General features: G+C 34.3%; 1 protein-coding gene across 8 annotated transcripts in view; it reads left to right on the top strand.

Annotated features, from left to right (window-relative positions):
- Positions 1–24,891, top strand: part of RALGAPA1 (Ral GTPase activating protein, alpha subunit 1 (catalytic)) — a 252,183-nt gene that overhangs the window by 176,467 nt on the left and 50,825 nt on the right. For all 8 annotated transcript variants that reach the window (XM_008573959.1, XM_008573952.1, XM_008573965.1 and 5 more), the window contains 4 exons: positions 1,314–2,175; positions 3,755–3,826; positions 9,947–10,070; positions 18,144–18,299. In XM_008573959.1, coding sequence (XP_008572181.1) covers positions 1,314–2,175; positions 3,755–3,826; positions 9,947–10,070; positions 18,144–18,299 — 1,214 coding nt within the window. The remainder of the gene's footprint in view (positions 1–1,313; positions 2,176–3,754; positions 3,827–9,946; positions 10,071–18,143; positions 18,300–24,891) is intronic.

Raw genomic sequence — 24,891 nt, 5'->3', positions numbered from 1 at the left:
TTTCTAGTACATTATACTCTTTCCTTTCTTCAGAATGGAAACTTTTATGTTCTGCAAAGAATATTCACTGCTTAGAGTCAGTGAATCTATTTAAGTATATCACTCAGAAGAAATAAAGGGAAGGTGAAGAATAGAAAATTTTTTCTGAATCAAAAATTTAAAACTTGTTAATTGTAATTTTTTTGTTATCATTTAAAAGTGATTTATAAAAAAAGTGATTTAGTTTTAGGTGAGCTTTCCTGTTGATCCATTTATTTAGTAATTTATCTAAGTAATACTTTTTTCAAAGTTACTATACACAACCATAAATAAATTTTGAATTCATTGTTTCTGTATGTTACAAAGAAAAAGTCAGTTCAACAAAAAGAAAAATATGAAAATTAGAGTTTTGATAAAGAAGTAATAACACTGAGCTGGGAAGCAAAAGACCAGCCTTGATGTGAAATCTCCTATGGGAGGCAAATCACTCAACTTCATGAACCCATTTGTCCTCAGTGCAAAATAAGGAGTACTGTATAGAGTACCCTTTACAGTGTGAACATTCAAAGTTATAATTAGAGAAGGGAAAGCAGACACTAGATTCAAGCCACCCGTCTGTTTCTTATCATCCAGTGACACGTATCTTTTTTTTTTTTTTTTTTTTTTTTTTTTTTTTTTTTTTTTTTTTTCTCCCAGTGCCCCTTTTTTTTTTTTCCTCCAGTGACCCCTTTTTTTTTTTTCCTCCAGTGACCCCTTTTTTTTTTTTCCTCCAGTGACCCCTTTTTTTTTTTTCCTCCAGTGACCCCTTTTTTTTTTTTCCTCCAGTGACCCCTTTTTTTTTTTTCCTCCAGTGACCCCTTTTTTTTTTTTCCTCCAGTGACCCCTTTTTTTTTTTTCCTCCAGTGACCCCTTTTTTTTTTTTCCTCCAGTGACCCCTTTTTTTTTTTTTCTCTTTTTGTCTTTTTTCCGTGTCCGGCAACGGATCGCAACCCTCAGTGTTGCCCCCATACCGGACCGGGGACCGGCGACGGGATCGCAAGCCTCGGCGTGGCTCCCGCGCCTCGCTCAGCCAGTGAGCGGGAGCCGGTCTGTACGTGGGAGCGGGGGGCTCGGACGGGAGCGCTGCCGCGCTTCCCAAGCGGCGCACTATCCAGTGCGCCACCGGGCTGGCCCCGACACGTATCTTTTTTACTTTGCTTACAGTCTTGAAAATGGAGGATTGAATTATGGTTAATCATTGTGTTATTATCTAGTGTTGAATGGCTAATTTTCAGAACTAGCCATAAACATAGGAATCAGAAGTATTCCCACTCATTTGTATTTTTTATTTCCAGTGAAAACTCAAATGCAACAAGGATTAATCTCCATAGCAGCCCGCACTGTAATTACGCATCTGGTAAATCATTTGGGCCATTATCCAATGAGCGGTGGTCCTGCTATGTTAACAAGTCAGGTGTGTGAAAATCATGACAATCATTACAGTGAAAGTACTGAACTTTCTCCTGAACTCTTTGAGAGTCCAAATATCCAGTTCTTTGTGTTGAACAATACAACCTTAGTGTCCTGTATCCAGATCAGATCGGAAGAGAGTATGCCTGGAGGAGGTTTATCTGCTGGGCTTGCATCAGCCAATTCAAATGTCAGAATCATAGTACGAGATCTCTCTGGAAAGTATTCATGGGATTCTGCCATACTATATGGACCACCTCCTGTAAGTGCCTTGTCAGAACCTACATCTTTCATGCTTTCATTGTCTCACCAAGAGAAGCCAGAAGAGCCTCCTACATCTAATGAAAGCTTAGAAGATATAGCAGTAGAAGATGGATTTTCCCTCCAATTTAAAAGATTTAGAGAAACTGTACCAACTTGGGATACAATAAGAGATGAAGAAGATGTTCTTGATGAGCTCTTGCAGTATTTGGGTGTTACTAGTCCTGAATGCTTACAGAGAACTGGCATCTCACTTAATATTCCAGCTCCACAACCTGTGTGCATTTCTGAAAAACAGGAAAATGATGTTATTAACGCTATCCTTAAGCAACATACAGAGGAAAAAGAATTTGTTGAGAAGCACTTTAATGACTTAAACATGAAAGCTGTGGAGCAAGATGAACCAACACCTCAAAAACCTCAGTCAGCATTTTATTATTGCAGACTGCTTCTTAGTATATTGGGAATGAATTCCTGGGACAAACGGTAAGAAAAAGGAGAAATTTTTTCTTTTTTGTTAGTCTTACCCATCTTCTGATCAAGCATTTTAGTCTCTCTTCTTTTCCTCACTAAATTTTATCTACCAATTAGTTCTTTGACCAGTACGCAGGGTTTTTTTGAGACCACTGAGTTATATCGGGATTCAAGAGAATAAAAAGATAATTTGATCCAGTAAATTAACATTTTTCACTAGAATTGTCTGAGTTAGAAATTATAGCTCATGTTATTGAAAAAATAAATCTTATTTTTTCAGCCTTCATGTAAGCCTAATAATTTTTTTTAAGACCATTTGCAATATGATTATTTCTGATTTGAATCAGGGAAATTAACTCAAGATTCAGAATCAAATCAAGAAAATCTGGATTTCTTTTTTGTTTTTTTACTGTTTTGTTTTTTATGCATACTACAATCTGTTCTTAAAAACTTATAATAAATACACAGTGTTCATTTTAGGTAGGAGTTCAGTGAAAAGAGCATTGACTTAAATTAGAAGACCTTTGAGCCTTGGGCTACAGTCTACAAATTTAGAGTAATTCCCACCTCACATAGTGGTGAGAAATTGGATAATGCACATAAAACATGAAAATTGTATACTGTAAAGCATTATTAGTATACATTTAGTTTTTAATTTCTGTGATTCGAAAAGGTATAGGAAAGTGGAATTTAATGTATTTAATTTATTTAATGTATTGTTTCTGATCAGTTTACAGTAGAAGGGGAAGCTCAGATTTCACTGGATGAGTAAATTTTAAAGTAATTCAAACGCATGTGAAACACTGAAATGGAGTTCTACTTGTTGCTTAGTGTTTATAATCTTAATTGATTTAAACCTTTCCATTTGTTAGAAGGGAGTATCTTCTGCTTTATCCAAAAGCCCCATTATATCAGGAATACAATTTGCCTTATGGTATGTCCAAATACTGGTAATTGCCACTCAGTAATAGTATAAATGCATTCTATTCTCTTTTGCTGTAGAATGGTCTGTATGTTGTCTCTTGAGAAAAATTAAAGATGGGAAGCTTTATTTTACCACAGCAAGCATTAATTTCATGAATTTGTACATATTTAGCAGATACCGAACAGATTTGGTAAAATTTTTCATTGCTTCATAGTTTAAAAAAAGCATATAATGTAAAAGACAGAAGAAAGCAAATTCTGTTTGAATTACTCTGGCTTACTTGGTAATGATTTAGATTTTGTGAATTTTTTAGATTTTATTTCTCATGAGGTATGGCCTTCTCACATTTTTATGAAACTCTTGAGAAGGAACCTACAGGTACTTTTATTCATTTTACTGGATATGAGTTTGGGAAGCTCACAGCATCTGCAAGGAAAGACTGAAGAGGCCAATAGATATGATCCACTGGCAGAAATATATGAGGATCAAGTAGAATTAATGACATATATTCTTTACATTTTTTTAGGGTCTGTTCTCCTTTGTGTTAGAACTATGAAAAGGCAAGAAAAGTGTAAAAGTTGCATGAGTAGAGTGGAAAGTATTTCCGGGTCTCTCATGGCATTCACTGCAAAGGTGATGAAAATGTTTATAAATCTCTCTATTTAGGAGGAGCTTTCATCTCCTGAAGAAAAATGAAAAGCTACTTAGAGAACTTAGGAACTTGGATTCAAGGCAGTGGTAAGTCGTTAGAAAACCTTCATATTTATAACTAATAACTCTCAGGTATTTCTCTGTTTAGAACAATACTGTGAATAATATTCTAAACAGTGAATAATACTATATTATTGAGATAACTTTCTGAGCAGAGACTATTTCATTTATAGAAATGAAATAGAATAAGTTAATTTTTTCTAGAAAAATAAATGTTTGATATCTTTCAATTGTTTGTATCTTTTTAATGCATTTTGGTCTTTTTGATGGACATTTTTTTTTCTCAATAGAACTGGAATTATTGGGGTATATACTAAGTTATCCTTTTTTTTCACTTTATATTATATTGCATGCACTTTTTAGTTATTTAGATATTCTTCAAAAATAATCGTTCATGGTGCCAAGTTCTGTGATTATTGGACATTTAAGTTGTTTTTAATTTCTTTCCTATGATAAATTCCTAGAAATAGGATTATTAGGTCAAAGAATAAAGGCATATTTCAGGCCATGTATGAGAGGTCTTTAAAAGGTTCATGGAAAGATTTGTATTATCTTTTAATTCAATTTTTTCATGAGCTTTTTGAGGTACTCTGGTCTATTGCAAAATTCCTTTCCATTAAGTAATTTGTAATCCTACCAACATTGTGTAAGACTACCTATGTAACATCAACCTGGTCAGCACAAGATATTAATCAGCCTTTCCTAATCTTTATAGCTTTAGAAGCAGATCATATTTATCTTTTTAATTTATATCTTTGATTACTAGTGAAATTAATATTTTTCATCTGTTAGTGTGAAATTTTAATCTGTTTTCAAATTCTCTCTTAGCATCCTTTTTCTGTTTTTCTATTTAGGATTTTTCTTACTTGTAAAAACTCTCCCTATATATGTGGATGTGTTAAGGATTAGCCTTGGTACTATTCGTGGATGTTTTCCCAGTTGTTTAGCTTTCAGTTTTCAACAACTTCAGATCATTTAACATACAAGTTTTTTATTTTTATGTAGTCATATCTCTCAGTCTTTTCTCTGGATTTCCTTAATTATTTGTTGTGCTTACAGAGTTCTGTCTTGAAATCAGTTAAACATTCTACTGTATTTACTTCTAGATCTTTATTTATTTGGTTGAAGTAGTATTTTAAATTTAATTCTTTACATTTTGATTTATGGAATGAGAACTAGAACAAGCTTGAATGTTGGAGAATGATCTATTTGTTGAATAATCTAATTTCCCAGTGATTTGATGTTTCCTTTACCAAATAGTAAGTTGTCTGCTTCAAAGCTGTTTATTTTTATTGATTTGTGTATCATTTTTGTGCAAATGTTACCCTGTTGAATTTATTATAGCTTTATAATATATTTTAGTATCTGATAGACTCAGTCTTCTTCCAATATTCTCACCTATTATTCTTCCAGATACTGTATATATTAGACTTATACTGTTGTTTTCTAGAAAAAAAAGCCCATTGGTATTTTGGTTGGATTTTCAATAACTCATATGGAAAGAATAGACACCATAATAATCATCATTATTCCTGTTCATAATCATAATATGTTTTTCATTTATTCTGAGACCTGGGTTTTACTTATATGGGTATTCCTAGGTATTTTATTGTTTTGTTGCTATTCTGTGTAGGATTTCCCCCCCATTATATCTTCTGGGTTTTCTGTTATTAATATTATCTTGTATCTAAATATTTATTGAATTCTCTTATTGATTTTAAACTTGTTTAGGTATATAATCATTATCTGCAGATAACCTCCTTTCTAGTATTTAGTGCTTGTTTTTGCTTATATCATGTCTTATTGCACTGACCAGATCTTGCAGGATAATATAGTAACAATAGACATCCTTGTTTTTCCTGAGTTTAGTGGAAACAACTGCTCTGTTTCATTATTAATGAAGATGTTGGTTCTTGATTTGAAATAGATCATTTTTATCATGCCGAGAAGGTAGCCTGTTTTCTAGGAGTTTTTATAAGGAAAGGGTGTTAAATGTTATCAAAATTTATTTCAGCATCTGTTTAGATTTCCGTATAGTTTTGATTTCTTAACTAATTGTTATATACTGGTATTTCAATATCATTAGACTGCTAATATCAAAATCATATTTGCATTTTGGGGATAAACCCTACCTTGTCTTTTGACTTCTTATTGTGTTAGTTTTACTAGAATTTCATTGAGTTTAGGGTATCATCCATCTATTAGTAGCTTCTATTATGTTTTTTAAAATTAAGGTTATTATCTGTTGCTTGAAATTTTAAAGAGTAAGTAAAATTGTTAATTTTTCTTCCAGTTTGCTTTAGCCTTATTAGTCTCCTCAGGTTTTCTTTTAGTTCTTGGGTTAATTTTATTGTTTTTTGTTTTACAAAACTTTATTTTATTGAGATTTTCAAATAGATGCTAGTAGAGATTGACACATGGTGTCATAATTCTCTATTACTTTCTCTTTTTTGTTTTAGTTTTGTGAGTTTTTAAAAATTTTTCTTGATGCAAATAGCCTACTTAGTCTTTTCAAAGAAATAGTTCCAAATTTATTATATTCTACTTTGTTTGGTTTATAACTCACTAATTTCTGTTATTTCCTCTTTTTCGTAAGCTTTCTTTAATTTTCTTACATCTAGAACTGAATGCTGTTTGTCTCCGTTTTATTCTTTATTATTTAACAATGAAATAATCTTGGCTGTAAATTTTTTTCTCAGAATATGGCTGCTATTTAACCTTTAAGTCTTAGCTTAAACATCACTGTTTCTGGAAAGCTGATCCCTAAAGTACTCCTTCCCTTCAACTTCTTTCCCAAACTATGTTTGGATCTCCTTCCATGTGCTTTTCACAGGACCCTGAAACACTTCCCTGTCATAGCATTTATCACACTTCCTTCTTCTTCGTCTTCTTCGTCTTCTTCTTCTTCTTCTTCTTCTTCTTCGTCTTCTTCTTATTATTATTGCTTAGCTATTCCTATTACTTCTTTCCAAGACATTTTTAAGAACTTGCTAAATAGTCTGTGAGTTCTCAATTCTGATTTTTCTTATAATAATATATCTTTGGTACTAGATGATCAAGTCTTTGGGGACAGGAATCATATCTTTTTAATCTTTTTTTTTTCCTGTCTCACTCACCACAGACCTATCTAGCTCTACTACTATCTAGACCTCTGCTACTCTACTGAAACTATCTTTCTGAAGGTTAGTATCCTGCCCATCAAGTCTAAAGTTCTTTCAGTCCTCACCAGCCTTTTTAATTTACCTAATTAAACTCAATTTAAATTTAATTTAATAAGCATGTTTTAAAATTAGAGCAGTCTTATGTTTACAGAAAAATTGATTGGAAATTGCAGAGAATTTCCACAGTACCCCTCTCCCCCTATACACAGTTTCCCCTATAATTTACATTTCATATTAGTGCAGTGCATTGGTTACAATTGATGAACCAATATTGATATATTATTATTAACTCAAGTCCACAGTTTACATTAGAGTGCATTCTTTGTGCATTCTAAGGGTTTTGACAAATATATAATGGCATGTATCTACCATTATGGTATCATACAGAATAGTTTCACCGCCCTAAAAATCCCCTGTGTATTAAATCTACTAAAAATATAATAGTGTTGTCTGTTCTATCTTTAAAGTGCTCCTCTCCCCCAACTTGTATGACACTAAAATCACCTAGTTCAACTCCTAATTCTTTAATTATTCAAAGTTTGTCTTCATTGGCTTATCTTCTCCCTCTAAACTGTGTAATATGGGTATCCCCTCATTGTTCTCAGCCCCAAGCTTTTTTGTCTTCATACTCTTATTTCTCAATTTTCAGTCATGAATTTGCAGCTGCCTGTTATAAATTTTTACCTGCCTCATTACTATCATTTTCAGGTCACCATTTCTTTCTCAAATTAGATCTTTCTCCTAATTTTCCTGTTTATGTTTATAAGTACCATTTTAGAGTTACCCACATTTGACCATTTCCTTTTCCTTATCCTTAGGTTTTCATAATCATGTTAGTTCTTCCTTCTTCTTACCTCTCACCTCTGTCTGTTCTTGCTTTTCCTGCTCCAAGCCCTTTGATTCATATTCTTGTTATTTCTTTCCAAGACAGTTACAGCACCTTGCTAATTACTCTGTGGCTCTCATCTCCTGATTCTTCCTCATCTAGACAATTCTCACCACCGGAATAATCTTTCTAAAGTAAAATTTTGATGTGAATGAGAACACTCCTTAGTGATTCTTTAGTCTCACAGTTTCTTTAATTTACTTTATGCTTTTCTGCTTTGGCTCCTGTTGAACTACCTCCATTTTCATATGTACTTTGAGTATATGGGGAACATCTTTGTTGAGACAAAATAGATTTTTTTTTTGATGCACTGCATCAGATGAATGCATGACATTTATTTGTTTGCTTTTTAAAAAAAAGAATTAACTTTAAATAAAGAAAATAACATAGTTTCTTTTCTTATTACAATGGGCTCAAATAAAAATTCATTCTAATTACATGACAGTGAGACAACTTTTGTGCTACCTTCTTAAGCTAGGAAACCTGGAAACCTGATTACTTGTCTGGAGGACTAGGAAGGAAGGAAATGAAAGGATACTTTGTTTAACAGTCTTCTCTCGTTGAACCACCAGATTTTTTTATTTTAAATCTCAAAATGATTTGTATTATTATTTTATTGTAAAGTATATACAGGGATTCAGAAGTACTTATTATCTGACAGCTGTCACTTTGAATTTTTCAGTAGTTAGCTCATGATATTTTTCCAGTACTGTACGTGTATTCTTATGGATCATTTGTAGTTGCAAGTTCACTGATTTAAATATTTGTTTCTAATACATTTGCCTCATTCACTGTTGTTGTGCAGAGTAATCTAATGGCAATATAACAAACATTTTAGCATCCATAGTAAGTAGAAAAATTAAAAGAAATGGTGAATGATTAAAATTTGACTTAAAATGCAGCTGAACTGTGCTTTTAAAAATTGTAGGAAGGACATAGATAACGTAAATGTGGTTTCTCTTTTATTACATTTTAAATATTTTTCTGTATTTTTCTGTTTTTCCCTCTGTGGCACATATACTTCTCTCAACTTTTGGATTTATATAATATTATATGAACATTTCTATCCAACTCTTCCCAATTTCATAAATTATGATTTATGAGTTTTTATTGATAGCCCTTGACCTAGAAAGGTGAGAATACTGAGAAGTTTCCCTTTCTGTCAGGAATAGAATTTACACATAATAGATCTTGCTTTCAAATTAAGTTTTTAACAGCTTTATTGAGACATAATTCACATACTTTACAACTCACAATTTAAAGTGTACATATTTTTAGTGTATTTACAAGTTTGTGCAACTGTCACCACAATCTAATTTTAGAATATTTTAGTTCCTCTAGAAAGAAACCCAGTATCTAATACTCCCCCATTTTCCCCAAACAAAATTTGTTATTGGTTGTGGTTTGTTTTTTTAATTCCAACATGGTATAGTAGTGAAATCTTTACTTCTGGTCATAAAGGTTGTTAACCCATGCTTTGTTAAATCAAGCTAGACCAAACATAGTGTGCCCTAGTAGCTTGGAAAGCCAAATTTTATGCAAGAAATTTGCTTTTATGGACACTTTTAAATTTAGAGAACTAAAAATAAAGTGCCTAAGAATTTGGCAGTTATTCCATACAATTTCATATATGTTTCTTCTTCTGTATTGTAAGTACTTTGAAGGAATGGATCATTTCCCACTAATCTCCGTACTACTACTTAGTTCTTAAACAGTTTCTTTAACCCTGAGATTCAGCCACATTGCATGATAACTCTTCAAATGCTTCGTTCATTCACACCTATGTGCCCTTTCTGATACTTTCTCTTCATTTCTCAAATCTTTCTTACATTCACTTAAGTCTGTATTATGTTCTGCTTTAAGTCTCCGTTTCTCCAGTTAGAAGTAATCACACCTTTCTTCTGTTTCAATGGCAATTTTCTAACTTTTATAATTTTTTACTTATAATGGATTTACTTGTCTTCTTTTGTAGTCTATAAGATATAAATCTTTTATATCGTTTTATTGCCACATACTTAGTACATAGAACTTAATTATTGGATGGATGGATGAATGGATGAATGAGTGGTTAAATGAATGGTGTAATCTTTTGTTTTACAGCCGAGAGACACACAAGATCGCAGTATTCTATGTTGCTGAAGGACAAGAAGACAAACACTCTATTCTCACCAATACAGGAGGAAGTCAAGCATATGAGGATTTTGTAGCTGGTCTTGGTTGGGAGGTATTATTTTTAAATTATACCAAATGTCATTTTATTTCTATTTGGAAGAAGAGGGTTATTTTACTTTTTCTTTCCAGCTTATTTTAGAAGCATCATTTTAGGAGATACAACAAGTTAACAGTGGGTTTCTTACTGACTCTGCCTTATATCTCACCTGCAAATACAGCAGCAGTTGGGACTTTGAAAGGAAAGGTGTTGACTGTTTTATGAGACTGTACTAAAGTCATAGGTTTAGAAGATCTTGGTTTTCTTTATAGCTGTGACCATTAGACTGGTGGTCTTTAAACTAAGACCTTAAGGCTACACAAAGGCTTTCCAGGGGTATGTGGGCACATTTAGTTTTGAGGAAATTAGTTTCCAGATCCTCAACTTTACTAAAACTAATGCCAGAGAACCCTTCTACAGTCTCTTGCCTCTCGTTTTCTATTTTTTTACTTGTAAAATTTACCCACCTCAAATCCTACATTGCCCGAAAGGGGTTTGACACTCTGAAAAGAAACAGTTTAAGAGAGTGTGCTCCTAAAAGAGAGTCCCTGACAGCAAAACGAGAACTATTGAAAGTTGTTGAATTTTATGTCATCTGGCAACCAATTTATATCAAATATCTTGTACCATATCCATCTATCTTAGGATTATAATTCAGAAGCTAGGTATTTATCGTAGGGGTTTATAGTAATATGTTTATTTGAATTGAAAAATGAAGTGTTGGGGCCGGCCCGTGGCTCACTCGGGAGAGTGCGGTGCTGATAACACCAAGGCCCCGGGTTCTGATCCCATATAGGGATGGCCGGTTCACTCACTGGCTGAGCGTGGTGCTGACAACACCAAGTCAAGGGTTCAGATCCCCTTACCAGTCATCTTTAAAAAAAAAAAAAAGAAAGAAAAATGAAGTGTTGGACATGTTCTAACATAAATTGAATCTGATTCAGCTGATTGGTTTGTCATTAGGTTAAATAGCAGACATTTTATGTATATTGAATCAGCCAAATTTGTAGTTCCAAGATTTTGATGAAAATATATTTAAAGTACATGTATGCTATATGCAGTACAGTGTAAATTATATTCTTGGCAAATGTTTTAACTTAGATGAAAATGTTTGTTGTAGTTGTAAATTAAATACATTTTCTCAAAATTCCTGTAGAGAGTATATGAGCAAAATTGTCGAAGACTACTGCACTAGACTACAAGCTTCTAAAGAATAGGCACTTTCATTTCACTGAATTTTTTTTTTTAATCCCAGTGCCTTCACAGTATCTAATATATAGGCCTTTAGCATTCAATTTATATTCTTATGGCTCATCTAACCTGCTGTTTTACCTTAAGTGAGTTACTTAAGTCCTCTGGGCCTCTTTGCTTATTTGTCAAAGGTAATATACTGTTTTACCCAACAGAGATGATGTGAAGGTCAGTGGAGATTACAGATGTGAAAATGCTCTTTGAAAGGTATAAAAGTCATCCTAAATAGATTTTCTGCTTTGAAAAAAGTACCGTAAAAGCATTAGTAAAAGTGAAAGAGTAGCTGGCTGGTTAGTTCAGTTGGTTACTGTATGGTGCTGATAACACGAATGTTCAGGGTTTGATACCTATACCTGCCAGCAAAAAAAAAAAAAAAAATTAAGGGACTTAATTAAAAAAAAAATTAGCCACTGTTTCAGAACTTACCACCCCCCACCAAAAAAAAGTGAGGGCAACATGAAAAAGAATATATTGGGACAACTCTCACTTGCCCTTTTCAATAATTTGTGCAGAACAATGCTAATCAAAATAGTGTGGTGTTGGCACAAGGATAGACATATAGACCAATGGAATAGAACTGAGAGTCCAGAAGTAAACCCACATATTTATAGTCAACTGGTTTTTGACAAGGGTGCCAAGACCATCCAGTGGAGAAAAAATAGTCTTTTCAACAAAAGGTGTTGAGACAACTGGATAGCCATATCAAAAAGAATGAAATCAAACCCTTACATCACACCATGTACAAAAATTGACTCAAAATGGATGAAAGACCTAAATGTAAGAACTAAAATTATGAAACTTTAGAAGAAAATATATAGGTAAATCTTGTGACCTTGGTTCTGGCAAAGGGTTCTCAGATATGACCTAAAAGCATGAACAACAAAGGAAAAAATTGATAATTGGACTTCATCAAAATTAAAGATCTAGTGCTTCAAGTGACACCATCAGCAAAGGGAAAAGACAACCCACCAAACTGGAGAAAATAATTGCAAATTTTACATTTGATAAGGGATTTGTACCTAGAGTATACAGAGAATTTATACAAATCAATAATTAGAAGACAACCCAATTTAAAAATGGCCAAAGGTCCAGAATAGACATTTTTCCAAAGAAGATACAAATGACCATAAGCACATGAAAAGATATTCAGCATTATTAGCTATCAGGGACACACAAATCCATACCACAGTGAGACGTCACTTCACACCAGTAGGATGGTTAAAATCAAAAAGTCGGGTAATAACAATTGACAGCTAGGATTTAGAGCAATCTGAACCCTCATACTGCTAGTAGGAATGCGAAATTGTACAATCACTGTGGAAAACAGTCTGGTAGTTCATCAAACAGTTAAATGTAGAGTTGCCATATGACTAAACAGTTTCACTCTTAGGTATATACCCAAGAGAAATGAAAGCATGTGTCCACACAAAAACCTGTACACAAATGTTTATAACAGCATTATTTATAACAAAATGGTGGAAACAACTCAGATGTCCATCAGTGGATGCATGGATAAACAGATATTCCATACAATGGAATATTTTTCAGCCACAGAAAGGAAAGAAGTATTGATACATGCTACAACATGAAAACATTATGTTAAATGAAAGAAGCCAGTCACAAAGATCATGTATTACTGTAATTTCCACAAAAGGTATGACTACAGAGACAGGAAGTAGGTTTTAGTGGTTTCTTAAGGCAGGTTGGGGGGATGAGGGAAGAGAAAAATGACACCTAAAGGGTATGGAGTTTCTTTCGGAAGTGATTAAAATGCTCTAAAATTGACCATGGTGATGATGGCACTTATCTCTGAATATACTAAAATAAAATACTTAATAAAAGTTGTACAGAGGGGATTTCTACTTCTAGGAAGGTTGAATAGATATATTCTCCATACCCTTCATACTGAATACAACAAAAACCCTGCACATGACGTATAAAACAAACATAAGAAGACTCTGAAAAGTGAAGAGAAGGCAGATTAATTAGGGACTTTGGGACTGAGGAATGACGTGGTGGTGAGTTTTCTGGGTTTTCTTTTTGCCTTGTATATCCCAGGCTTGGAGCTAAAGAAGCCAGCAACCTAGAAACACCACTGGGCACAGACAAAGCCCCAACAAAAGCTTGCTCTTTCTAGCCAAATGACCAGAAGAGGAGCAACCTAGAAAGACAAAAAAAATCTAGACAGTAACTACTCCAGCCGAACACCACAGAAAATACCTTGACCTCATTCCCACTCCTGACAGCAAAAGAGCCTAGATTTCCACCTTCATGAGGCTGTAATGAGGTATCCCCATCACTACACTGGGGTATTATCAAATAGTGTCAGAGAAGGCCAAGTAAAAAGCCAAGACTTTCATCTCCCCCAGTTGATAACTCCTCTCTCATCCACACCCCATGCCCAAGTGTCAGTGGAGACTATGTGGGAAACCTAGAGTTCCATCCCCACCCAGCAATAATGAGGATCCCCTACACCCTCCACTGGAGTGGTGTCAGAGGAAGCCTAGTGGAGAATTAGGACTTTCACCATCACCCAAAGGTAATGAGGCCATTCCTACCACTGTCAGTGGGCACCACATCGGAAGCCAGAACTACTAACTCCACTTAGCAGTAATGAGGATTCCCCCAACCCTTTCCCAGGTTCCAGCAGAGGTTGAGTGGGGAACCTGTACTTCTACCTCCACCTGGCAGTAACGAGGCAGCACTTTCTCTCCACCCTTTTTCTTGATGAAGCAGTGTCTCAGAAACAGCCAGCTAAAACAGAAATCTTAAGATCCAGAGTCTCATAACATTAAAATGTCCAGGTTACAATAAAAAATTACTCATCGTACCAGGAACCAGGAAGATCTCAAACTGAATGAAAAACAGCCAATATATGCCCACACCAAGATTGCAAAGATTTTAAAGCAGCCATGATATAAATGCTTCAGTGAGCAATTAGGAGCACAGCTGAAACAAATGAAAAATAGAAGTCTCTGCAACGAAATAGAAAATATGAAGAACGACTAAATGGAAATTTTAGAACTGGAAATACAATAACTGAAATAAAAAGCTCAGTAGCTGGTGCTCAACAACAGAGTGGAGTGGAGATGAAGATACACAAGAAAGAATCAGTAAACTGAAAGGTAAAACAGTAGAGATTCACCTGAACAGCATAAAAAATAGGCTTAAAAACAATGAACCAGAGCATCAGAGACTTGTGAGACTCTAACAAAAGATCTAACATTCCTGATATCTGAGTCCCAAAAGGAGAAGAGAAAGAGGCTGGATTTGAAAAGCACTTAAAGAAATTGTGGCTGAAAACTCCCTAAATTTGGCTGTATAGATTCAAGAAGTTGGGTAAAATCCAAACAGGATAAATCAAAAGAAACCCATATTAAACACTTCATAATTTAATTTCTGAAACAAAAGAAAAAGTCTTGAAAACATCCAGAGAAAAAGTGCACCTTATCTGTAGGGAGAAAACAATGAGAATAATAGCAAATTTCTCATCAGAAACTGTAATGGCCATAGTGGCGTAATATTTTTCAAGTGCTAAAAGAACTGTCAACCCACAATCCTATGGCTGGTGAAAATATTTTTCAGGAATGAAGGGAAAGTCAAAACATTCTCAGGTGAAGGAAAACTAGAGAATTTGTTACTAGCAGACCTACCAAAAAGAATCACTGAAAGAAGTTCTATAACAGAAAGGAAATGATAAAAAGGAACTTTGAGACATCAGGAAGGAGGAGAGAGCATGGCAAGAAAAAAATGGGTAAATACAGTAGACTTTCCTTCTCCTCTTGAGTTTTTTAAATTATGTTTGACACTTGAAGCAAAAATTATAACACTGCCTGATGTGTTTTAAAATATATGTAGAGGAAATATTTATGAGAATTATAAACGGGAGGGTAACAGGACATATAGTAAAGTAGGCTTACTATACTTAAACAGGTACAATGATAACAGTAATAGACTGTGATAAGTTATGTATATATAATGTAATACCTAGAGCAACCACTAAAAAAGCATACAAAAAAAGATAGATGATAAATGAGTACACTCAAAAAAATAATAAATAAAAACAGAATTCTAGAAGATGGTCAGGTAACCCATAGAGGGCAGGAGAAATAAAACAGAGAAAATAAACAGAAAACAAAAAATAAGATGGTAGGCTTAAGCCCTAACCTATCCGTAATTACATGAAATATAAATGGTCTAAATGGACCAATTAAAAGATAGAAATTGACAGAGTAGACTAAAAATCATGACTCAACTATATGTTATCTAAAAGAAACTCACTTTAAACATATAAATTATAGGCCAGCAGTAAGTAAAAGGATTTTTTAAAAAGTTATATTGTGCAAACATTAACCAAAGGAAACCCAGAGTGACTTCATTAATACTAGATAAAGTAGATTTCAGAGCAAAGAAGACAAAGGTACATTATGTAATTATAAAAGAATCAATCCACCAAGACGATGTAGCACTCCTATGTGCACACAAAACAAAAGAGCCGCAAAATAAGTGAAGCAAAAGCTGATAGAACCAAAAGAAATAGACAAATCCACAATTATAGTTGGAGACTTCACCTCCTCTCAACAATTGAGAGAAGAATTAGATAAAATCAGCAAGTGTATAGTAGAATTTAACATCATCAACCAACAGGATCTAATCTACATTTATAGAACACTCCACCCAACAATGGCGGGATACACATTCATTTCAAAGGCCCACAGAACATGTACCAAAATAGACCATATCCCGGGCCATAAAACAAACCTTAACAAATTTAAACAAATTGAAATCATACTATATGTTCTCCAACCACATGGGATCAAACTTGAAATCATTAACAAAAAGGTCACAGGAAAATTGTATAACATCTGGAAAGGTTACATACTGTATGATTCCATTTATATAACATTCTTGAAATGACAGTTATAAAAGTGGAGAACAATGGAGTGATTGCTGGGGGTTAAGGAGGCAATTAGGTGGGAGAGAAGTAGGTATGGTTCACCTAACAGGGCAACGTGGAGGATCCTTGTGTTGTTGAAAACCTTCTGTCTCTTAACTATATCAACATCAGTATATTGGTTGTGATATATTTTTGCATTGGGGGACTCTGGGTAAAGAGTGCCTGGGACCTTTTTCATTATTTCTTGTCTTCCTGAGAAGTTATCTCCAGATGTTTAATTTTAAAAATAGAGATGAGCAAATGTTACAAAAGTTTTTACAGCAAAAGAACACAAAATTGAGACTTTCTACTTTACGTAATCAGAGATGTGAAAGAGAACTGACTTGAAAATAAATAACTTTCTCACTAAAACAAAAACTACAAATCTACACTGATATACCATTTTTCACATATCAGATTAGCAAAGATCATATAGTTTGATAATATACTGTATTTGAGAGGGGATGAGAGAAACTGGCAGTCTTATACATAGTTTATGCCGTCTTTGGAAGGCAGTTTGGTGGTGTGTTTCAAAATTAGAAGTGCACGTGCCTTTTGCTTAAAGTTTCACTTTATCTATTTGTCCACAGGTCTACTTTCATAAGTGGAACATGATATATGTTCAGTGTTATTTACCACAGCAGTGACTGTAATTAGCAAAAGATTGGAAATAGCCTGAATATCCTTTAAGTAGGGGACTAAATTATTATACATCAATAAAATGAACTGCCATGAAAAAAAAAATTGAAGGAGCTCTTTACTTATTAATAAGGAATGTTTTCCAAGATATATTAAGTACAAAAAGCAAGGTGCAGGACATTTTATATGCATGCACTCTTTATGTGTGTGTGCCCATATGTGTACATGCATGCACATAAGAATTTGTATGTGTAAAAAATATTTTTGCAAGAATACTTAAATTCCTTCCTGGGAGGGGAACTTAGTAGCTATAGGTGAGAGATATGAAAGGAAGAATTTTGGTATTCCTTTTTATACTTTTGAATTTTTAATTATGTGAATATATTACTGAGTCAAAAAATAAATTTTAAACTACAAGGGATTGAGACAATCTTTCAGTAATGGCATAAAAACTCATCCATCATTCATATGTTCAGCCATTAATAGCTGATATTATTGTAGTATTTGAGACATATTCAGTTCACATAGTAACTGATTTGTTTTTATAACTCCCTATTTTATCAGATACGCCAATTTTATTATTTTAAAGCATAAACCTAGGTGATTTTCTCTGAGCAGACAGATACTGGTGATTTTTTTATTTTTCTTATTTCTTTCCTATGTTTCTTTAATTTTCTACAGTGAACACAAGTTCCAGCTTCTGTGCATAGCACAAGTTATAATCATGAAGTTAAAAAAAATTTTAAATCATTACACAGATAAGTTTGTAGTTTTTCTAATGTAATTGTGTAGTTCTGCATTTTTGTATTTTTGTTCTATGGTAGGTACTAACAAACTAAGAAGCCAGTTTTATGAATAAATATGATACACCTAGTTAATTATTTTTACAAATTGACATTACTGTTTTAACTTTTCCCAAAATCATTTCCAGATTTGATTTTTGCTCTCTGGCCTTGGTGTCCCCGACAGCCTTTATAATTTACTATTAACACCTAGTAGCCTAGCAAAAGATGCATAGTGCGCAGTAGTTGATTTCTTTCCTAATTAACTCCTACTAATTAGGGATCCTCAAGTACTTATGAAGAAATACCAGTGTGAACAGATCAGCTGTAACTAATAATTCTAAATTAAGTACTGGTTGATAACATGCAAAAGACTTTGTTCCCAATGTTTTTGCAAAGTGAGATGTTTGAGTCTTTTTCAATAGTGTTTTTGAGTTTTGTTTAGTAGATTAATTTTATGTGGCTCTTCATTGCTTCTAGGTAAATCTCACAAACCATTGTGGTTTTATGGGAGGACTACAGAAAAACAAAAGCACTGGATTGACCACTCCATATTTTGCTACCTCTACAGTAGAAGTTATATTTCATGTATCAACAAGAATGCCTTCTGATTCTGATGATTCTTTGACCAAAAAAGTAAGTGCTGAGAAAAAAAGTACTTTAGAGTTAAAATTCTAGTAATAAGAAAATTAATACATAAAATATCTAAGTAATCTAATTGATCAGGCACTGTTTCTAGGTATACTGCTTCATTCCTCATCCAGTGCTGTCTTCGAAAACAAGATTGTTATGTAGCAAACTCCATTCTCCTTAAAGAACAATGATGTGATTGAAAGTTACAGTATTTTTTTTTTAATAAATTTTATTGTGTATATTTGAGGTTGACAACATGATGGTATGGGATATGGAGAGATAGTAAAATAGTTACTGTAGTGAAGCAAATTAACATATCTCTCATTTCACCTAGTTACTTTTTGTGTGTGACAAGAGCAGCTAAATATACACATGTAACAGAAATCCCAAATTCCATGTAATTTTATTAACTACAATCCTCATGTTGTACATTAGATCTCTAGACTTGTTCATCCTACATATCTGCTACTTTGTGCCTTTGACCTACATATCCCCATTTCCTCCCCACCCCCATCCTGCCCTGGTAACCTCTGATTTGTTCTCTATCTCTATATATTTGATCTTTTCTTTTAGATTCCACATGTAAGTGAGATCATGCAGTATTTTTCTTTCTTTTTTATGTTTTTAAAAATTTTAACATTGACTTACACAAATTGTGGGGTACAATGTGTTGTTTCAGTGCAATGATTCACTTAGGGAAGATAGCATAGTTTTGTACCCATTAATCCACCACTTCTCCTCCTCACTAGTTGCCATCCCCTCTTGGCCTCTGGTAGCTTTATTCTATTCTTCACTTCTATGAGAACCACTTTTTTTTTTTAAGATTCTACATATGAGTGAGATCTTGTGGTATTTGTGTTTCTTTGCCCGACTTACTTCACTTAACATGATGTCCTCCAGTTCCATCCATGTTGTTGCAAATGTCATGACTTCATTTTTTTTATAGCCAAGTATTATTCCATTATGTATATATACCACAGTTTTTTTTTATCCATTCATCCATTGACAGTCATTTAGGTTGATTTCATCTCTTGGCTATTAGGAAAGTGTTGGAGTAAACAAGAGAGTGCAGGTTTCTCTTCAATATATTGATTTCATTTCCTTTGAGTGTGTACCCAGTAGTGGCATTGTTTGATCATAGAAGTTCAATTTTTAGTTCTCTGAAGAACCTCCTTACTGTTTTCCACAATGGTTGTATCAGTTTACATTAGTTCCCTTTTCTCCGCATCCTCACCGGCATTTGTTATTTTCTGTCCTGTTGATAATAGCCATACTAACTGGAGTTAGGTGAAATCTTATTTGGGTTTTAATTTGTGTTTGCCTGGTTATTAGTGATACTGAGCATTATTTCATGTGCCTGTTGGCCATTTGTATGTCCTCTTTTGAGAAAAGTCTGTTAAGGTCATCCTTTCCCCATTTTTTAAGTGGGTTAATTGGTTTTTTGCTGTTGAATTGTTTGAGCTCCTTATAGATCCTGGATATTAGCCCCTTGTCTGATGTGTAGTCTGCAAACACTTTTTTCCCATTCTGTAGGTAGTCTCTTCACTTTGTTGATTGTGTCCTTTGCTGTGCAGAAGCTTTTTAGTTTGATACAGTCTCATTTGTCTATTTTTGCTTTAATTGACAAAAAAACATTGCCAACTCCCATTTTACATAGCGTTCCACCATGTGTTCTTCTAGTAGTTTCATAGTTTCAGGTCTTAAATTTAGCCCATTAATCCATTTTGAGTTGACTTTTGTGTATGGTGAGAGATGGGTGTCTAGTTTGAATCTTCTGCATATGAATATCCAGTCTTCCCAGCACCATTTATTCAAGGGGCTGTCCTTTCCCCAGTGCATATTTTTGGCACCTTTGTCAAAAGTCAGTTGGCTATAAGTGCGTGTGTTTATTTCTGGGTTCTCTATTCTGTTCCATTGGTCTACTTGTCTGCTTTTTTATGCCAGTACCATGCTGTTTTGGTTACTATAGCTTTATAGTATATTTAGAAGTCAGGTCATGTAATGGTTCCAACTTCATTTTTTTTGTTCAAGATTGCTTTCCCTCTATGGGTCTTTTGTGGTTCCATACAAATTTTAAGACTTTTTCTATTTCTGTGAAGAATATCATTGGTATTTTGTTGGGGATTGCATTGAATGTGTAGGTTTCTTTGGGTAATGTGGCCATTTTGATGATGTTATTTTTCAACCCAAGAACATATGATATCTTTCCATTTATTTGGGTACTCTTCATTTTCTTTCACCAATGTTTTATAGTTCAATAACAAGTTTGCTACAGAATTTCTTGGCAAATACTTTTTAGAAATACTGGATGAATGATAAATACTGACAAGTAGATGATGAAGAGTAGTATTGGAGTAAAACCTTATTTAAACCCTTTCTTCCATCAACTCATTTTAAATCTCGATGAAAATATCATTCCAAAATTAGAGAATGTATTAGTCAGGGTTCTTCAGAGAGACAGAATCAGTAGGATATGTTATAAATAGATGAGGGTATTTATTAGGGGAATTAGCTCACAAGATTGTGAATAGGAGTCCCATGATAGGCCATCTGCAAACTGGATGCCGGTAGCATGACTTAGTCTAAGTCTGAAGGCCTCAAAACCAGGGAAGCAGATGGTGTCCTTGGTGTAAGTCTTGGAACCCAAAAGCTGAAGAGTCTCAAGCTCTGATTTCCATGGACAGAAGAGAAAAGTATTTCCATTTCTAGAGGAGAGAGACCCACCTTTTTTTTTTTTTCCGTTCTTTGTTCTCTTAGGGCCCCAGAGGATTGGATGGTTCCCGCCCATATTGAGGGTGAATCTTTCCCACTCAGGCTCTCATGCTCTCATGCTAATCTCTTCTGGAAACCTTCTCATGCACACACATAAAAAGATAACTTTACAAGGTTTCTCAGCATTCCTTAATCTAATCAAATGGACACCTACAGTTAACCTTCACAACCATTATAAGTATAGTGTAAAAAGGTGATTGTAATCGTTGAGAATTTGGCAGTGACTCATATTTATCATTATCATCATTTTCATGGCTCCATGAACACAACTTTTAAACCCCAGGGCAGAGTCTAAAATTAATAGTGTCTTACAATTCTACCTGCCCACAATAGTGACTGTCTTAGTAATTGGTACTCTTTTTTCCGCTCATATATTTCTTCTCTTTAATTTATTCATTTTTTAAATTGACAAAATAAAATTGTATATATTTATTTTGCACATTGTGTTTTGATATATCTGTACAGTGTGGAATGGTTAAATCAAGGTAATTAACATGTGTATTACCTCACATACGTATCATTTTTTCATGGTGAGAACACAAAATTTACTCTCTCATTCATTTTCAACTATACATACATTGGTATTAACTATAGTTGTAAAATAGATCTCTTGAACTTATTCACTCCCGTGTCCTTTATGTCCTTTAACCAACTTGTCTGCAATTCCAACCATGCCACCTTCTTCCCCCCACCCCAGCAGCCCCTGGTAACCTTCATTCTATTCTCTACTTCTATGAATTCAGTATTTTTAGATTTTTATATATAAACAAGATCTTGGTATTTGTCTTTTCGTACCTGGCTTATTTCACCTAATATAATGTCCTCCAGGTTCATCCAGGTTGTTGTGAATGACAGGATTTCCTTCTTTTTTAAGGCTAAGTAGTTCTCCACTGTATCTTTATACTACATTTTCTTTATCCATTCATCTGTTGATGGATACTTAGATTGATTCCATATCTTGGTTATGTGAATAATGCTGCAGTGAAGATGGGAGTGCAGATAATCTCTTTGACATACTGATTTTATTTCCTTTGGATATATACCCAGTAGTGGGATGGCTGGCCCAGTTTTTTGAAGAACCTCCATATTGGGTTTCATAATGGCTGTACTAATTTACATTCTCACCAACTGTGCACCATACTCCTCTTTTCTCCACATCCTTGCCACCACTTGTTATAATTCATCATTTTGATAATAGCCATTCTAAGAAGTGTAAGTTAACATCTCATTGTGGTTTTAATTTGTAAAAATTAATAGTATCTTATATTACAAACCTAAGAAGAGAACAAAGGAGATAATTTTCATTAATTCTTTTATTTTTATTAAGAAAAACTGTCAGGATATTTTTACTTCACTATATTAAACCTGGTAATTATATGGTACTCTATATTTTATTCTTGTGGCCTTTGTAGAAATGTCAGATACAAGGAATCTTGAAAGTTCATAGAAAATGTATTATGAAAAAGTTATGCATAGATTTCCTTTTTTTTTTTTCACCAAAATAAACTCGTATTAACTTGTTATAACATGTCTGAATGGGATCTAATTAAACGCACTGAGAAGGACAAGACATCAATTTGAAAAGAGCCCCCATCAGAGCAGCATGAATTCTAAAATTGAAGCAAAAACAAACATCAAATTTTTGGTGGAGGAATGATAAAAACATTGATGCTTTACAAAAAGATTTTGGAGACAATGCTCCTGTAGAAATCAGCAGTTTACAAATGGGTAACTCATTTTAAGAAGGGACAAGGAGCTGGCTGGTTAACTCACTTGGGAGAGTGTGGTGCTGACAATACCAAGATTATAGGGTTGGATCCCCATACCAGCCAGCTGACAAAAAAGAAAAAGGGACTACATGATGTTGAAGATAAAGCCTACAGCAGCAGACCATCCACATCCATTTGTGAGGAAAAAATTAATCTTGTTCATGCCCTGAGTAAAGAGGACCTACATTAACAGCAGAAACAAGCCATAAACATCTCAAAATTGAGCATACTTTCTGCTCAATGGGTGCCAAAGCTGTCACACCCAGATCGGCTAGAGACAAGAGCAGAGTTTTCAATGAAAATGTTAAACAAGTGTGTATTAGTTCGCTTCTCTTGTATAACAGAATACCTGAAACTAGGCATTTTATCAGTGAATGAAATTTATTTCTTACAGTTTGTAGGCTAGGAAGTCCACAGTCCATGAGGCACATCTGGTAAAAGCCTTGTTCTTCAGCAACTCAGATTGTCACATGGTAAGAATGGGCTGAGCAGGAGAGAGCCTAATCTCCCTACTTGCTCTCCTTTTAAGCCATCAGGACCATGCTCATTATCACCATTAAACCATCAATGGATTAATCCATTCAGGAAGGTACTGTCCTTATAATCTAATCACCTCTTAAAGGCCCCACCTTTCAGTTACCATGATAGGACTTCCCACCCTCTTAACTTAGAATGGAGTTTAGGTTTCCAATACATGAACTTCGGGGGAGACACATTTAACCCATAGGAGAGTGGGATTAAGATCCTGAAGCGTTTTTGCAAATTGTAACAGGAGATGAAAATGTGTCTTTACCAGTATGATCCCGAAGACAAAGCACCAGCAAAGCCATGGCTACCAGGAGGTGGAAGTGGTCTAGTCAAAGCAAAAGTGGACCCATCAAAAGCAAGGGTCATGGCAACAGTTTTTTGGGATGCTCAAGGCATTTTGCTTGTTGACTTTCTTGAAAGCCAAAGGACAATAACATCTACTTACTGTGAGAGTGTTTGGTGAAAGTTAGCCAAAGCTTTAGCAGAAAAACACCTGAGAAAGCTTCACTAGAGTCCTTCTCCACCACAATAATGCTCCTGCTCATTCCTCTCATCAAACGAGGGCAATTTTGCAAGACTTTCAAAGAGAAATCATTAGACTTCACCCTACTACATTCCTGATTTGGCTCCTTCTGACTTCTTTGTGTTTCCCAATCTTAAAAAAATCTGTAAAGGGCACCCATTTCTCTTCAGTTAATAATGTAAAAAAAGACTGCATTGACATACTTAAATTCCCAGGACCCTCAGTTCTTCAGGGATGGAGTTAATGGTTGGTATCATTGTTTACAAAAGTGTATTGAACATGATGGAGCTTATGTTAAATAAAATTTATGTTTTTTATTGTAAATAAAATTTATGTTTTTTATTTTTATCTTTTGAATTCATTTTTTCTTGAAATTTTTGAAGTCCTCTCATAAGTAAGGCTTTTTTTTTTTTCGTTAAATTTTTATTTTGTCAATATACAATGTATTTGACTATTATGGCCCATCACTGACACCTCCCTCCCATCTCCCTCTCTCCCCTCCCCCCCAAGAATGTCCTTTCCGTTTGCTTGTTGTAACAACTTCAAAAAAGTATAGTTGTTATATCTTCTTCCCCCAACTCCCCGGTTTTTTTGTGTGTGTGTATGTGAGTGAATTAATTTGTTTATTTTTAGCTCCCACCAGTGAGTGAGAACATGTGGTATTTCTTTTTCTCTGCCTGACTCGTTTCACTCAATATTATTCTCTCAAGGTCCATCCATGTTGTTGCAAATGGCAGTATTTCATTCGTTTTTATAGCTGAGTAGTATTCCATTGTGTAGATATACCACATTTTCCATATCCACTCATCCAATGATGGACATTTGGGTTGATTCCAGCTCTTGGCTATTGTGAAGAGTGCTGCAATGAACATTGGGAAACAGGTATACCTTCAACTTGATGATTTCCATTCCTTTGAGTACATTCCCAGTAGTGGGATAGCTGGATCATATGGTAAATCTATCTTCAGCTGTTTGAGGAACCTCCAAACCATTTTCCATAGAG

Source organism: Galeopterus variegatus, unplaced genomic scaffold (genome assembly GCF_000696425.1).
Source record: "Galeopterus variegatus unplaced genomic scaffold, G_variegatus-3.0.2 Scaffold54, whole genome shotgun sequence".
Taxonomy (NCBI): domain Eukaryota; kingdom Metazoa; phylum Chordata; class Mammalia; order Dermoptera; family Cynocephalidae; genus Galeopterus; species Galeopterus variegatus.
This window is presented reverse-complemented; position numbering and strand designations above follow the sequence as displayed.